This window comes from Actinia tenebrosa, unplaced genomic scaffold, assembly GCF_029948245.1.
Source record: "Actinia tenebrosa isolate PJP-AT-01 unplaced genomic scaffold, QUT_ActTen_1.0 PGA_scaffold15__27_contigs__length_11533743, whole genome shotgun sequence".
In the NCBI taxonomy this organism is placed as follows: domain Eukaryota; kingdom Metazoa; phylum Cnidaria; class Anthozoa; order Actiniaria; family Actiniidae; genus Actinia; species Actinia tenebrosa.
Genome location: NW_028292575.1, coordinates 7,503,905 through 7,520,339, shown reverse-complemented (window position 1 = coordinate 7,520,339; position 16,435 = coordinate 7,503,905). Strand labels below are relative to the sequence as shown.

Genomic DNA, 16,435 nt, shown 5'->3' with positions numbered 1-16,435 from the left:
GTGGCGCCACGTTTCTGCTCTTCCTTAGTTATCAACGCTTCGAAGTCTGCATATATCACGTAAGGCACTTGCATCTGCTTTTGATGGTCTGCGTATGAAAGCTCTTTGTTGGTGGGCATCTGGATCCGTTGCGCCACTTCTTCGACTCCGCGGCAGATCTCATCGTGTTTCTTTAGGGTATTTAAGGATGTAAATGACAGCAAGCAGCAGTCGCAGAAGTACTTTTTACCTTTGTGCTTAGTATGTCTGTAGAATAGTCTGCTAATGTGTTTAACCCATGAGTAGTGTCCGCCGTGGTAGAATAAATGTACGCGCTCTCCTTTACTTTTTGACAGAACTAACGGTACTATCGTCTGCTCTCTGACTCCGTAAACGTTAATTGCTAGATCGTTTATTTCCTCAAATATGGGGATGTCTATCAACTGCATGGGAAATTCCACACCATCCCACTCTAAATCGTCTGTGGGATACTTACTTGTCCTACAGGGATCCTTCTCTGCTGGATACAGTGCAGACCTGATTGCCCACATAAAGCATCGATTGTCTTCATTCTTCACGTTTACAATAGCCTTCTTCCTTTCTACCCACGTTGGTAGCGGTACGTAACTCCCCCCTCGTATGGGTACGTACCTGGCCATACTTATCTCTATTCCTTCAACCTCCTCTACTGTCCAACCCGATCCTTCTTTCGTGTAGTTAGACAGCGACTCCATTATTGCTTCTAAGGCTTCACTGAGTGACCTATCCAGATTCGTGGATTCTAATATCACTAACGACTTTGATCGCAACATTGCTGTCGTCATTACCTCGTCTTTTGACAAACTTACTTCTACCATTATGCTCGCTTTCAGGGCTCCTAATTCTTCTATACCTTTTCGGAGAGTCCTTTTAACCTTCCTTTCTGACTGACGCCAAAACTGTCTAACGTCAATCTCACCGTTGCCGGGTATTGACACCGTGCTGAAGTTGCTTTGGGATTCCATCTATATAATAGGAAATATTTTATACCTAATACCAAGCACTTTTTAAGTCGTCGTAGTCGTACTCACAGTCCTGACAATGCCAAAACAATTTAACCTTAGTCTCAAACTTCTTACCACATCCACAATCATAACTGCTCATACACTTCGTCTTCATTTTCAAATGCTTTTTCAAATCCGCTTCTTTCTTAAAAGTTCTCTTACAATCTTCGCACTCCATATATAGACTAACATATTTGCGCTGTTGCCCCCAACCACACTTGGAGTGGGGATTGTCCGTAGGTGGATTTTTGACACGGGTCTTGCCCGTGTTGAGATTGCGCTGGAACCCCCATTCCCTATACTACTTTCATCTGATATCGCTGTTTTATTCAAAGCCATCAAACATCTGCAGCCATTAACGACCTTACTGACACGTGTAATTCAATATCAATAAGACTTTAAACTAACAAACAGTACAATTTACGATGAGATAGGGCGCCAGGGTCATCTAAATGATGAGATAAAAGACGTATCGGCAAACTTGACACGTTGCAGTTTTACGACTACCCCTCCCATCCTAGGGACAATGTGTCAGGAAATGACTGCTATATACAAAGTGAGCTCGAATGTTTGAACCCGATGTTTTCATCCAGACTTGCTCTCAACCTACATACAACGTATCAGAGTCTTACCTTTTAGTATCGGTATTTTTAAAAGCAGAAAGGCTGCAAATCCCCCGGGGGGGGGGGGGGGGGGGGGGGACTCCGGGAAAAAAGTACCGGGGATGCTTGTCGTATCTCTTAGGGGTAAAAATTCGCGATTTCATATCCTTTACGGTGTTAAATACGAATTTTTGAAAATCGGCATTTTCTGGTATCTCTTAGGGTGTCAGAAAAGGAGAGAGGCGCGCAACGATATGGCTTATCCTAGGCGCTTTTTATATAAAATTTAATATTATTTGTTGTGGTATCTCTTAGGGGTTAAAAATCATTCAGCCACGCCCATTTTTAAAGACTTCTGGTATCTTTTAGGGGTCTTTTTGAAAATTTCCGACGAGCATCCCCGGTACTCCCCCCCCTCCCCTCCCCCCCCCCGGGTGCAAAATATCTGCCTGCCGTAATACGTACTTTGGGCTGATAATCAAATTATTGTGATCGATTATATAGACCCATTGCACTAATTCTCCATCCGGGGATTAAAACAATTAGGTTTTATCTTGAGATTTGAAAATATTTCTCATTTATCCTTTTATTTATTGCTTTGTCCCCCAGATTGACTTTTAACTTTTACCTATATAGGATGACCGAGCATTAGAGCTACTGTATAATCATTAGTATCACCATGATAACTGATCCTAATCGTCCGTTACAGCTGAATGTCCTTGGATCGGTGTCCAGATCAAGTTACTGCTATACCATCAAGATCATTGTTATCTTCATTATCATGATTATCATCAACATCAATGTCATCATCATCATCGTTATCATCATTACCATCATCACTGCCCATCATCAACATCATTACCACCTTTACCATTGTAGATCGCTTCATCATATCGTCGTCATGGCTACCATCCTCGCTGACCATCATCACCACCATTATTTGAATTCTTTTTTTTTTTTACTAACTTTTTCCATAAGGGCAGGAACGTAACACCACAACAACTTTCGCCAATGACTGTAGGCCGTGTAGTAATTATAAGCACAGGCATTGAAGAGGATGATGTCAGCAGCGTCTCAGTTGGTCTTTCACGTCCAAGGGGTGTATAGTGAAAATATACTGAACCATTGCCACCTTCACCATGGATCACTGTGGTTATCATCCTTCAGTCAATGTATCCTATTGTAAAACGTGAAAATTGGCACCTGAACGGAACAGACCATGCATGCGCTGAGACGAGCAAATCAAGGTTAAAACTCATCGTCCACAGATAAGCTTGGGGTTGGGTGCCAAGAGGTAAGCTTGACGCGCGATCTCGCCTACCCCAGGGAGGTAACCATGGCAACCCTGCCAAAGTCCAGGTACCTAGAACCCGTCACACTGACAAAGTCAGTGGAATACTCACCCGATAGGAATTTTATGCTTTGCCCAGGGAGAGGAGGGTGGGCACCGAGCTTTCAAGGCAGTCTGAACGACGCAAAAGCTCTGCCAAATTGCAACCAACAGTCAGTAACACGTGACGCTCGGCAAAGCTAGCAATAAATTAAGCTGTTCGAGAAGCATGAGAGGGGGGTCCCGTTAGGTAGAGAAGGGACCGCCAACCGCTGACCAGCTTGCCTCGATTTTAACTACGCCTAAATTCCATTTAGCCACATTAAATTCAATACCACACGTAGTTTATAGGTGACATAAGATGTAACGGCTATGCGGTGCACAGTTATGTCATGCGCAGTAATTTCATGTACAGGGCGACCCTACAGCAATGCAATGACGTCATATTCTCTCCCGCAGCAAGGTTAAGGCCAATCGGAAGTGAATAGATTTAAAACCCAAGTAACTGGAATAAATTTGTCGAAAGATGTCCCATCTATCGGCAAGAGCTTATATTTCATTTGACTGATTCGCGATCAAACTGCGAGTGCGCCCATCTTCCTCTTACGTGCGTAAACGAAAGCCAATGATAGGCGCGCTTCAAACCTGAACCAGATTGGGTGTTAGTTCCCTACGTGTGGCCCTCACCATCATTTATACAAAAGCGTAATTAAGGTCACCAATAAGATACCGTAGCTAGACCAGCGCGCAGAAGTAGCCGATCAAAGTATCGTTCGATTCCTTGCTCAATCTCCAATTCACTCAAGACAAGAATTCTACAGAGAAAATCAAAATCAGGATAAAAAAGGTGAAGTATATAGGATTGGTGAGACTGATAATAGATGTGTAGCGGCTTGGTAATAGTTCAATAAGTCAGGTAAACACACTCAAACTCACCAAAAACCTACCAATATAAAGGAAGATTGGTATTGGAGTAATTTTAATGCGTTTCTGACAACTCGGCTGTTAAATGAAGCGATTCAGCGCTCTTCTAGTATGTTCATTTAACAGCATAGTGCTTTTGAAAACTCGTGCGGTAACATGTCGTAAAACACGACAAGTCTATTGTTCAATCTCGAAAAGTGTAAGGCACAGTCGCAAGAGGATTATTACTGACAAGCGAGCGGCGTTGCTTTGAAGAGAGAGGATTTTCTTGATGTCATTCTTAATCCTTTCCTTCTTAGAATCGACGCTTGGTTTCCTGCTATAAAGACTGGATTCCTAAACCCGCAAAATGGCCCAAGTCGTTCTGATTTTGTTTCTCGCTACTCTCGGACTGTGCGGTAAGTTGAAATCAGAAAATATCGAATATCTTGTCATCATATTTGGATAACGGATCGACACGAACTAATCAACAGATTTGATCAATAATTTGTAGTATCTTGAGCTTGCAGTGTGTATCTTTGCGTCAAGTGGTTTGAAATAACAAATGTATTCTTTGGATCTGGATATTTCCATGCTCTTTGCAGCGCAATATTATCTGTTTCCCAGATGTGGGGTTCCTCGCTGTCGAACTCCAGATAAACGACCTCAACTTTCTATAAACTAACATGTAACTCAATGGAAATGCAAACGGGAGTTGACAGCTCAATCAAGGTCTGTTACGCGAGACCAGAAACTGTACTCAAACTCGTGAAGATTAGGGGGTAGAGACGCGATCATAAAACAATATATTGTTGTACTACAAAGCTAGAAAACACAACAGATGAATCTATATGACAGTCTAGTCTGTTTTGTTTCTGTCATCTCTAAGTTCTTTTGAGGATTTCATACGCTTCATAGGATGTTCTCCCGCTCTCAATTCACTCAAAATAAACGACCTCAGCCCACCGAGGGGGGAGGGGTGCGATGCGGTATTCATTTATTACAATATCAAAATGAAAGGACCAGTCGATGACACTGGGGAATGATCCCCCAAAAGGTTAATACGTTTCAGCAAACATTTTGTTTTGATTTTCTTAAAGAGGTGTGATTCAAGATTATACGCGCGTGGGAACCAATCTCTTTTCTCTAACAGACGGACCATTAGATAGTTGATGGAGGGGTTGCGTAAATCCCCCCAAAAATATCGAGCTAGCACTTAAACCTCCAAAAACATATCGTGCAACCTCTTCTGCTAGAAGAAAAATATATAACTGTACGCAAAAAAATAACGTGCAAGGGTTGAGCCAGAAAAATAAATATCGTGCAACCAAAACTCTTGCAATCCCCCCAATAATTATCTAATGATTCATCACTAAGCTTGTACAAGTGGTTTATATGTAGATGGAAGAAGTTCAAACTAGTTATGGACTTTTGGTAGATGGTTAACAAATCTGAACAAATCACTCTATCCTCCTCTTACCTCTCCCTCCCGGAACGACTATTTATTGACAAACCAACACATTAACCGTTTCTTTTTTTATCAGATACCACAAAAATAATAACGAATACTAAAATGACTTCAGGTAAGTTGAATAAAACTATCATTCAAAATTTTTTTATAAATGACTTTCAGAGAATGTTCGTTCGTTCGTTCGTTCGTTTCATTCGTTGTCCTTATCATTTATAGAAATGCCTTCGCTTTATATTTTTCTTAAAAGCTCAAAACCTAGATTATTTGACTGTAAATTCAAGCGGTGACACTACACGCAAAAGGTGTCATCTTTCTACCCGATGACATACATTGACTCCAAGCCATAGACCCAAGAAAAGCCATGTTTAACGTCATTTATCGCTTTTAAATCAGAGCATAATTAAGGAAATTCACTGTTAATGATGACATCCAAACCAACCCAAATTGAATTCCGCCAAACTTTATAAGGTCTAAAAAGTAATATGACACGGGTGAAAATCATCACTACAGCTAGAGTGATCTTAACCCATCAAACGAAAATATTATTTGGTTTTTAAATGTATAATAGTAAAATGGACACAAAAGAAAACAATGAAAATAAGATTTACTTACCTTTATTGCGGCCGAGGTAGTTTACTGACTATTTTACTGGTTATATTAAACCAGGAACACCGTTTCTGATAAAAAGACTACTGCATGTTGCTGTTGTAATTCTATTCCTTTTTTATCAATTCCTTGGTTGGTGTCGTCGTCGTTGTTGTTGTTATTGTTGCAGTTTCACGTATTGTAGTCATAATTACTTATTCCTTATTCCACCCACGTCACTTTCCCTTTAGTATTACTTCTTTGTTTCAAGGATAACATTAATATCGTAGGTACATGTTTATTCCAGATCCTGTGAAGCTATTACTCACTCCACCAGCGCCAACTAAGGTCATCACGCCACCAAAGAACACCCGTAAGTCTCATTTATGGGTAGCATGGGTGGCGTTCGCGGCTAACGCGTCGTCTTTCACCGCTGTGAGTCCAACGGGTCGGGTCGTTGGTTCAAGCCCTGCGGTCGCCACATGTGAATTGAGTTTGTTTGATGTGTTGTTCTCTCCTATGCTACGAGGGTTTTCTCTGGGTTCTCAGGTTTCCTCCCTCCGTAAAAATCAACATGTGAGTTGAGTGTTGTGGCATAGAACATTTAATGTAGTGGTAGTACGTGTGAGCGAAAAGTGTCCCCAATTAGTGCGAAAGCGCTAGAACGACTAGACACTTAAATAAAAGTGATATTATTTGTTAAGTCTATATTACTTCTTTGTTTCAAGGATAACATTAATATCGTAGGTACATGTTTATTCCAGATCCTGTTAAGCTACTACTCACTCCACCAGCGCCAACTAAGGTCATCATACCACCAAAGAACACCCGTAAGTCTCATTCACACATCATTCTTTTCAAGATGAACACATCAGAACTTTTCTGAGATGGAGAAACATGATGCATTGTGGTCTAGCTTAGGTACAAACATGTTTTGTTCATCATGCCTTATATGGTGTTGTTTGTACCCAAGGTAAACCACAATGCATCCAGTCTATCAATTGTGAGACAAGGAAGGCTTATAACCAGAAGAAAAGGAACTAAGGCAAAAAAGAGTTTGTGATGAACAAACTAAAGTGTATACAAATTACGTTAAAATAAATCAAATGTGTCACGCCAATTTCCTAATGGGAAATTTTATCGATTGCATGAAGGGAGAGGTTGAAAAATCATTATGGCTTGGCTAAATCACTTGAATTTTTTTTTTTTTTTCTTTCTCTCTGGGTCATAAGAGGAATATTTGCGTTAGCAGCTTTGTTAGCAGTCTAACTAGTGGGCTTTGGCGAAAGGGGGTCTCATATAATTCTTAGGATATTTAAGTTAGCAGTGCGGACAAGTTGGGCTTATAACCGGGATTTTCCATACACGAGCTGAGTGAGTTATGCAAGTTATTGTTTTCCTATAACTCTTGTAACTCTTTCCTATTGTGCCGTGTTTGATGGTGTAAAATGATTTGCTTTATTGCAGAACCAACAACATTACCAGTAGCAACCACAGAAGGTAATGTAGCTCAAAATGTTGACAGATTATATTGGTTTTAATGTTAGTAAGGGAGTTATCATTATTTAACGGGGGGGGGGGGGGGGGGGGGGGGGGGGAGGACCACTAAATTTGTGGGGAGGGCCATATTTTTTTGAATGTGTGTTTGGGGAGGGTTGCCTTTTTTAATAATGGGTGTAGGGAGGGCCACAATTTTTTGACTTAAGAAAATGAAATGTTAAAGTGCTACTACGACGAAAATCACTCAAACTTGGATTCAGCTGAAACTTCCTAAAAATACTCTTTAAAGGTCCAATAATCACTGTATGAAGTGTTTTCTCGATATTCAGTACGAAAGTATGATATTTTTACGATAATTTTTTGGAGTCTGTGACGTCATACACTCAACATCAAACATTGCTACATATATTTCTTTGTATATAAATCCTTAATTTATTTTATTCCTATGAAGCCCAAAGGGTGGCTAATGTGCTTATTTCATATTACTTGTGACTATAATTTATATTTTGGGGTGTTTGGGTATTTCTTTCTCCCTTTACTACTGATATTTTGATCATAAACTACAAAGAAATGTATGGAGCGATGTTCGATGTTGAGTGTATGACGTCACAGACTCCAAAAAATTATCGTAAAAATATCATACTTTCGTACTGAATATCGAGAAAACACTTCATACAGTGATTATTGGACCTTTAAAGAGTATTCTTAGGAAGTTTCAGCTGAATCCAAGTTTGAGCGATTTTCGTCGTAGTAGCACTTTAATAAAATATTTTTTCCATCAGGATTTCTGGTATATACATTTTTGGGGAGGGTCATAATTTTTTATATCCTATTTAAGGGATATACATTTTTTTCTTTGCCTTTCAAGGAAGGGCCTCTATTTTCTTGACAGGGTTCAATGCAAATTTGGTGGCCCTCCCCCCCGATAAATAATGATAACTCCCTAAACCTTGCTATATTGTTTGTTTTTCATCAACAGACCCAGCAACGTTGCTGAGAAAATACCAAGGTACATTAAATTGCACTTTTAATACTTTTAATATCTAAGCCTAAAGAACTTTATAGTCGTGTAATCTTTGAGTTAGCTTTGAGTGATTACAGGACTCTTAAGCCCCACTCTACCTATTATTAGGTATCAGGTATATGTACGATACGAAAGTCATGAGGAGATTATGGAATGAGTTTGAAAGAATTTCTACAAATGGACTCCACAGAAATTAGGAGAACTATGATGGAAAAATCAGCCCTTACACGACTTCTGCAGCAAGTGCTGCAGACAGAAGCTCCCCAAGGATGTTAGTACTCCGAAAAGGGGAAGAATGATGATGATGTGTCTTCCTATAAGTATAGAGAAAACACAGTAGCGAATTTAGAGGTAGTTCCTTAGGTGCCATAGACCCCCTCTCCCCCTCCCCTTTGTGAGATCTTGGGAAGTTGATCATGTTCTTTACGCTCAGTAGAATGAAATCGAAACCCCCCTTTTGTGAAGCCAATCTTTCTGCGTGGCGGCCATTTTGGAACCCCCTTCCTTCCTTCCAAATTCCTGGATCCGCCAATGAAATTAAACAGCAATGCATTAAAATGATTGGTATTCCTTTAATTGCTGTACAGTTTTCCCCACCGAATGTGGCATCCAGCAGCACACACCGAATCCCACCAGAAGAAGACGTAAGCGGGTTGTCGGCGGTCAAAGCGCACAAGAAGGACAATTCCCTTGGCAGGTGGCGCTCTTGTTTAAGGGGCAGCACTACTGTGGAGGATCTGTCGTTCACCGTAACTGGATTGTAACAGGATCGCATTGCTTTAGTAAGTTGGATCAATGTTGTCTCAAAATTACGATAGACCAATAGTCCCCTTCACAGTTCCCTGCGTCATCTTGAAAGGTAGCCGTGCCTTTGCTTATCAGCGAGACGAACGGTGAGCTTGCAATGATAGGGACCTGTGAATAATTGTCTAGGGTGTTAGATAAAGGTCTCTATCATTGCAAGCTTACCGCTCGTCTCGCTGCGATGCAAAGGCACGGCTACCTTTCAAGATGGCGCAGGGAACTGTGAAAGGGATTATTCGGCTAACGCATTGCAGTTTTACCCAATTCAAATTTACTGGGAATACGTTTCTTTGTCTAATATATTAACATAACATATTCATATGAATGCTTCATTGACATGTAAATATAATGGACAAAGAAAAGTATACCCAGTAGATTTGAATTGGCTGAAACCGCAATGCGTTAGCCGAATTGGTATATTAAGAAAAGCGCACAAGAACGGTGCGTTTTTCTCTTACTCACCTACTCGCTCTGAACGCATTTTAGATCCCTTCACGTCACATGACCCCAAAGACTGGATCGTAAAATTGGGAGAACATCGCCTGCGAAACGAAGAAGTGTTTGAGCGAGCCGTACGAATTACAAACATAACGATACATGAATGGTACAAGTCCATGTGGTTTGAAGGAATCACGGATACGCCTCCTACCTACGATATTGGTGAGTGAACTGAATAAAACACACCCCAGGGGGTAGGGGTGGATGTTGTAGTTGGGGTGGGGAGGGGGGGGGGGTACTCAGTACCATGAATGGTACAAGTCCATGTGGTTTGATGGAATCACGAATACACCTCCTACCTACGATATATTAGGAATAAAACACCCCCAAGGGAGTAGGGGGTGGGTGTTAAGTACTTGCAGCATAGAGTAAAGTAAACAAAACCCTTCAAATTAACGTGTCATGTTAATTTTTGTAGCAATTTTGAAGCTGGAGCGTCCAATAGTGTTTAACCGTCACATTCAACCTATCTGCATAATGCGACCTGATACTCACTTTAACTGGGGGCAGAAGTGTACAGTGTCAGGATGGGGTCACTTGAAGTGGAACGGATCCCAACCAAACGTCCTCAACTATGCAGAAGTACCCATCGTCTCACACAGAGACTGTAATAAGGAAAAATCATACAACGGGACGATCCACGGGACGGCACTATGCGCGGGATACCCGCAAGGCCAAGTAGACTCTTGCGAGTATGACAGTGGTGGACCGCTGGCTTGTAAGAAGTGTGGGCGCTACTACTTGACTGGTGTTGTGTCGTGGGGTCACGAATGCGCTTTACCTCACAAGTACGGTGTGTATGCTCGCATGGAGGCATTAACACCCTGGATGGTGTCTATTATAGGGGAAGAAGAAGCTGTCACAGAAGCAATGAACGTGAGGGTGGGATAGTATAGTAGTATAACAGGTTTATTATTGATTCATTAGATTCATTTTGGTTACTACTGAAGAGAGATATTTTTGTAACATAACGAGTTTGACTCTCACAAAATGGATTGAATTTATTACGTAGAGAAGATTTTGTTTGTTTGTGGAAATGACGTGAGTTGACAAGGATAATGCAATCGAAGTCACGCAATATCATGTCCAGTCACGAGGTGTCACGATGCCGAAAAACTGATGTAAGATCACGGTGGTTGGCATATATGGCGTTACGTTATGGTACTTGACGTAAAGCGTCACGTCACTTCACGATGCTAAGCGTATTGTGTCAGGTCGCAGTGCAAGGCGGATGGTTTTACCTTACGTATTCCACAACCATACAAACTCTTCCTCCTATTTTTACTATTATATTCAAACATATTTTACAACTAGGAACGGATAGACAGAATAGATCTAATTTTCCCAATTCAGATCACGTGTCATCCCACACGAAAAGACACATGATACAAAACAATTAAAGAATCATATTCTCTTGGGAATGACGCGGTTTGAAATGGGAAAAACATTGTAACGCAACGAATTCGAAGAATAATAGCATGAATAATTTTTTCTTAAAACTGAGACGCACGACGGTAATGCGTTAACCTTTCTTCTTCATATTTTTATCGCTTAATTCAGTGCCTTCGTAAGATATTACCCCAAATGTAGTATTCAACCTAATACCCCCATTTCGAGTTCGCATTTACTCAGTCTTAGCCTCGATTGTGTACAAATGTACTATTTTCTTTTATTAAGGTCCATTGTATAGTAAGGCATGTGCGCACTACGGAACAATACGAGTTGATTAAACTTCCATTGGTGTTGGTTGAATAGCTGAACTTTACTCGACGCACAACTGAGGCTAAGACTGAGCAAAAATTAACTCGAAACTGGAGTATTTTAGATGATATACGTCATAATTTTAGAGTATTAACGTAATATAACATGACGATTCGCGTCATTATTTTGAAATATTGACGTTATATTTTGGAATCTTACGTCTGATATTTCCTTTTATTTGAAGGACTAAGATTGATCCGTGTAGAAATACACGATATCTATTCTAGTAACACTATCTTAATTCTAATTTCGGGATGAATTATCATCTTAATATATCATGTCTTGAAAGAAAGAGAGTAAAGAAAGGGACAAAATAAATGGGAGAATGAGACTAAAAAAACAGACAACATTGGTCTACTGCATTAGCTATTCAGAGGTCGAGCAAAAAAACCTGGTCGCGTTGGTATTGCAGTGCATTATGGGTGTTTGTCACAGCACTTCCAAGATGGCGTTTCCAGTGTGTCCATGTACTGGAAAAGTCCCACAATGCATCGCGATGCCAAATCCACCCAGGTTTTACCCAACCACGTCACCGAATGGCTGATATACGAAAATGAGGACTAGGATGTATATTTGCATGATTGTTTCAACAACGAAAAAGTAAGTGATCGTTTACATAATAACCTCCACGAAAAAGCTGGGCTTTTTCAATTTTAACAATAAAAAAAAAGAATAGTTATTAGTGTAATTATATTTCTATTATCACTACCTTTAAGGCTCTTGGCTTGGTTATGGGGGATCGAAATCAAACGACCTAAACCCTATCGATAGGTAACACCCGATTTTCACTACTAAAGCAAGTTAAATGATTTATATGTGTTTTATTGATACTTTTTTGTCCCTTGGGAATAAAGAGTGGATCAAATTGAAATATTCTGACGGCTTTTATAACTTATCTTAAAGTTGGAAAAAGTGTGCTAAAACTCTTATACATGGAAGAGCGAGGAACGCCTGGTTAAAACCACGATTTTTACACCAACGGATTAAGCTCCATTTTCAACATTTTGAGCTGGTGTAAAATCCATGATTTTCACCAGGCGTTCCTCGATCTCCTATCAATAGGTAACACCCCATTTTCACGACTAAAACAAGTTAAATGATTTATATGTGTTTTATTGGTACTTTTTTGTCCCTTGGGAACAAAGTGTGGCCCAAATAGCATAATTTTGACTGTTTTTCTACTTATTCTGAAACCATGGTTCCCTTGTATCCTTATCTTGGTTATTGGGTATCATAAAATGAAGCCATATAACCATGGTTTCCTTGTATCCTTATCTTGGTTATTGGGTATCATAAAATTAAGCCATATAACCATGGTTCCCTTGTATTCTTATTTTGGATATGGCAGAACGAAATGTGAAATATTTTTAGAACAAAAGCAAACAATGGACCTAATCCACACAGGGCGTAATGTTTTGCTTATTTCAGTAGGCCACGGTCACTCTCTTGATAATAAGATTCTTTGTTTGAGTCGTATGCATACATGATTTGACATTGAGCTTATTGAAACACATTTATAGTATTGTTCGGTCAAGAGACCGAGAAGACCGCCTTGTTATCCATTGTTTTCATTGCGTACGTCTCAAGTGAAGTTTCGCGTCTGACCTTAGTCTTGGTCTGATATTCCTAACAGTCTCAGAAGTGGAGCACAAACGTTGTTTATCATACGTACTCTCTCAACCGGTGCTTCTTTGCGCCATTTGTCAGCATTCCCAGTTGCATTTCTAACGACAGAATAATGGTTATAAGATTCTAATTTTAGTTTTTCCTTGCTTGGATTCGTGTGGTTCATGATCCAGTCTGTAAGTCTTGGCTCAATTTGAAAACGTGCGAACTTGTAAATCTTTTTTGCGATAGCAAGAGGGTTAGCAGAGATGTCTTTATACCTTATGATCATGCATCTGTCTCTATACTCGCTTTTCTTCATCAGAATTTGCATGTATCTTAAGTTGTAGGTAGTGGTTTCGCAGACAGATTTAACGCCATTTTGCATCCCAGGATCTGGGTATTCTTTCATCCATCTCAAATTGATGCGTGAATTGATGGTCCCGCGTGGGTCCCGCAACATGTACAACACACGGGTGTGCGGGTTTTCATCTAGAAGACGCCTTAATATAGACGATATTTTCTCGTTTGGTATCCTCGTCACGGCTAATTTTGTCACGCTGTACTTATATCTGGTAGCGCAAACCTCGTCGGCCAGTTTAGGTGGCATATTCTCACAGACTCTTTCTCCATTCTTGATTTTACAAAACGGATGAGACATCATTGCCTTACTATTTAAGCGAACTGCAATCCATTGCGAGATCTTTGCAAGAAATGTAATTCCGTTATTCGTGGCTGAAAAGTTGCAGTTGAGAATGCCGTTCATTGCATCTATGATGACCTCTTGATGCTTTTCAGGCGGACCAATGCCTTTGGTTATCCAGAGTGGCTCGTACACATTGAATACATTCGGGTCCTCGTTAAACATTCGGTTTATAAAAGTTGTGCCCGATCTGTCGTGTCCAATCATTAACAAGCTTTGTCGTTTTGGTTTTGGATTTTCTTTTTGGACCTCGTCTGATCGTATAGTCATATTGGCTCCTCCGTTAGTGTTTGCCTTGTCCTCTTTGTCACCGGTGTCGAACACACTCTTTTTGCCATGCGTATTGACCACACCTTCTTCCCTTCTTGTATCGGCCACATCCTCTTTGGCACGTGTATCTGCCACACCCTCTTTGGCACGTGTATTGACCACATGCTCTTTCATACGTGTATCGACCGTACCCTCTTTCCGATGTGTATTGACCACAACTTCTTTGTCATGTTTGTCCATCACACCTTTCCCAAGGGTATCGAACACACTCTCTTTGCCACGTGAATCGGCCATGCCCTCTTTACTGCGCGTATCGACCACGCCCTCTTCGTCACGTGTATCGACCATACCCTTTTTGGCACGTGTATCGACCACACCCTCTTTACCACGTGTATCGACCACACCCTCTTTTGCACGTGTATCGACCACACCGTCTTTACCACGTGTTTTGACCACACCCTCTTTACCGAGTGTATCGACCACACCGTCTTTGTCGCGTGTATCGACCACACCGTCTTTACCACGTGTATCTGCAATACCTAATTTGCCACCAGCACTTTCCACACTTGCTCCAGATATTGCAAGTCCTTTAACCTTTTCTTCGTTCGTTTCATGTTTTTTTCTGAAATCGTCAACTATCTCTATTCCTTTTTCTAAAATGGCAATGCTGTCTTTCACAAGTTGTTCTTTTTGTTTTGGAAAGTTTTGGCTGAAGTTAATATAAAGGATGCAAATCAAACCTACGACAATCGCGAACGAAAGAAATGCGCGAAATACTTGTCTTGTACGCATCGCAGTGACCAACGATTTCGCTTACTGATGGAACCAAGTTAACAGTGCACGAGAACGAAATTGGTTTTGGTCTAAAACAAACAGAAAGAATAGACAGTGGTTAAAGGGTCGTTTAAGAACATATTTACGAGTACCATGAATGATCTAATAATAAAATTTAAAAAATAGTGAATGGATAAAGGTTAAAATGATTGAATGCAGGTCAGTGTAAGAAAGATGAGGAAGCTATGGGAAGAAAAGAAAAAATTGATAATATCTATGGGTTGGTTTCAGTCAGATGTCAAGAGTGTCTTACCAAAAGGAAAGCCAGAAGAGCGGGGAGATTTAATTCAGCAGCAGATATAAATTTTGATATAGATTTTGTTTACAAGCTCTAGGGGGATGGGGTGGGGGAAGTAGAGCCAAAAGAGGAAAGAAGCTTCCCCTAGCTTCCTTTTCAGTACCTCTCTCCCTTCTCCACGCACCCCCTTCCCTCACTCCCACAGACCATGCCATGGAGCCTTGTGAGCCACGCAGTCTAAAAGTAGTTTTGACCAAATAATCTGTTTGTATGGTTACGCCATTCTACTACCAACACTCACGAGAATTAATGCTTCCTGAATTTTCTTTCTCATTCAAAGTTGATCCCCTATATAAAGGAAAGACCATTAATTGGTGCTAATTGAACTGAACACGTTTGCAGGGCCGGCGGGACACTGGTAGTGGTAGTATATGACGCTAAAATGCAACACGACGCAGATAAATGCCTGTTTTACTGCAAAAAGTCTTTCGGAAGAAAAAATAATGATATTGAAAATTAATTGACTTCTAAAAACTAATGTTCAGTAAGGCTGACTTCCTAAAAATAAATACTGCTTAAATCCTCATTAAACCTTTCAGCTCAGCTGTTATATAAATAACGACTATTGATAATAGTCCATTAACATATTTTAATTTTTTAACCTTTAAAACTATTTAATCTATTTATGTATGCAATCACCAAATGTTTTTTTGATAATAAAATGGTCTGCACGAATTATGAGAAAATTGTAATGTACCGCCCGGCGTATTTTTTAAATCGAAAATCTCTTGCCGGCTTCGTTAGTCCTCCAAGAAGCTCCAAGAAGCTCTAGATTTCTTTAAGAGTTTAAATTTAGATATAAATGATTAACAAAAAAAATTAATCTGAAAAGTGTTCGCAATTCAAAATCATGCATGGGGAAGATTGTAAGTGGGCTTTTACAAGCAATTTCCAACAACATTCAACTATCAATTAAGAAGTATACAAACAAGATAAACTTTCTAGTGTACCTTTGATCGTAGTGAGCAAAGTGATGGCTTTTAGTAGATTTGACCACGACCACGTTGAAGCTTTTCTAATTCTGTTCAAGTAGTTTGTTGAAGACGTCAGAAACTTTTTAATTTTGAATAAAAGTCAGTGTATTGACATAGCTAACGAGTACAGCGGGTTACACAGCAACCTACGCACCAATACAAACTGAGTACAGAATTAATTGCATGGAAATCAAAGCGATAAGAAAAGGACAATTTGATTTGAACGAAGCGAAGATATGAACAAAATGGAG

General features: G+C 40.2%; 2 protein-coding genes across 4 annotated transcripts; one reads left to right on the top strand and one right to left on the bottom strand.

The window, feature by feature from the left end:
* Positions 1-2,156: 2,156 nt before the first annotated feature.
* LOC116292957 (coagulation factor IX) lies at positions 2,157-12,371 on the top strand. Of its 2 annotated transcripts, none has more exons than XM_031700315.2 (10): positions 2,157-2,918; positions 4,178-4,276; positions 5,402-5,440; positions 6,221-6,286; positions 6,678-6,743; positions 7,381-7,413; positions 8,393-8,422; positions 9,025-9,219; positions 9,728-9,901; positions 10,158-12,371. In XM_031700315.2, the coding sequence occupies exons 2-10, from the start codon at positions 4,228-4,230 to the stop codon at positions 10,628-10,630; spliced, it is 1,125 nt and encodes a 374-aa protein (XP_031556175.1). In that variant the 5' UTR covers positions 2,157-2,918; positions 4,178-4,227; the 3' UTR covers positions 10,631-12,371. The 2 variants fall into 2 exon arrangements, with proteins under 2 accessions (XP_031556175.1, XP_031556174.1); XM_031700314.2 differs by lacking the exon at positions 2,157-2,918 and adding an exon at positions 2,927-3,801.
* Positions 12,372-12,597: 226 nt separating this feature from the next.
* LOC116292956 (carbohydrate sulfotransferase 1-like) lies at positions 12,598-16,228 on the bottom strand. 2 transcript variants are annotated; one of them, XM_031700313.2, is made up of 3 exons: positions 16,161-16,220; positions 15,452-15,498; positions 12,598-14,941 (listed from the first exon to the last, which is right to left on the bottom strand). In XM_031700313.2, exon 3 carries the CDS (start codon positions 14,868-14,870, stop codon positions 13,107-13,109), a length of 1,764 nt encoding a protein of 587 aa, XP_031556173.1. In that variant the 5' UTR covers positions 14,871-14,941; positions 15,452-15,498; positions 16,161-16,220; the 3' UTR covers positions 12,598-13,106. The 2 variants fall into 2 exon arrangements, with proteins under 2 accessions (XP_031556173.1, XP_031556172.1); XM_031700312.2 differs by lacking the exon at positions 15,452-15,498 and having other exon boundaries at positions 16,161-16,228.
* Positions 16,229-16,435: the final 207 nt, after the last annotated feature.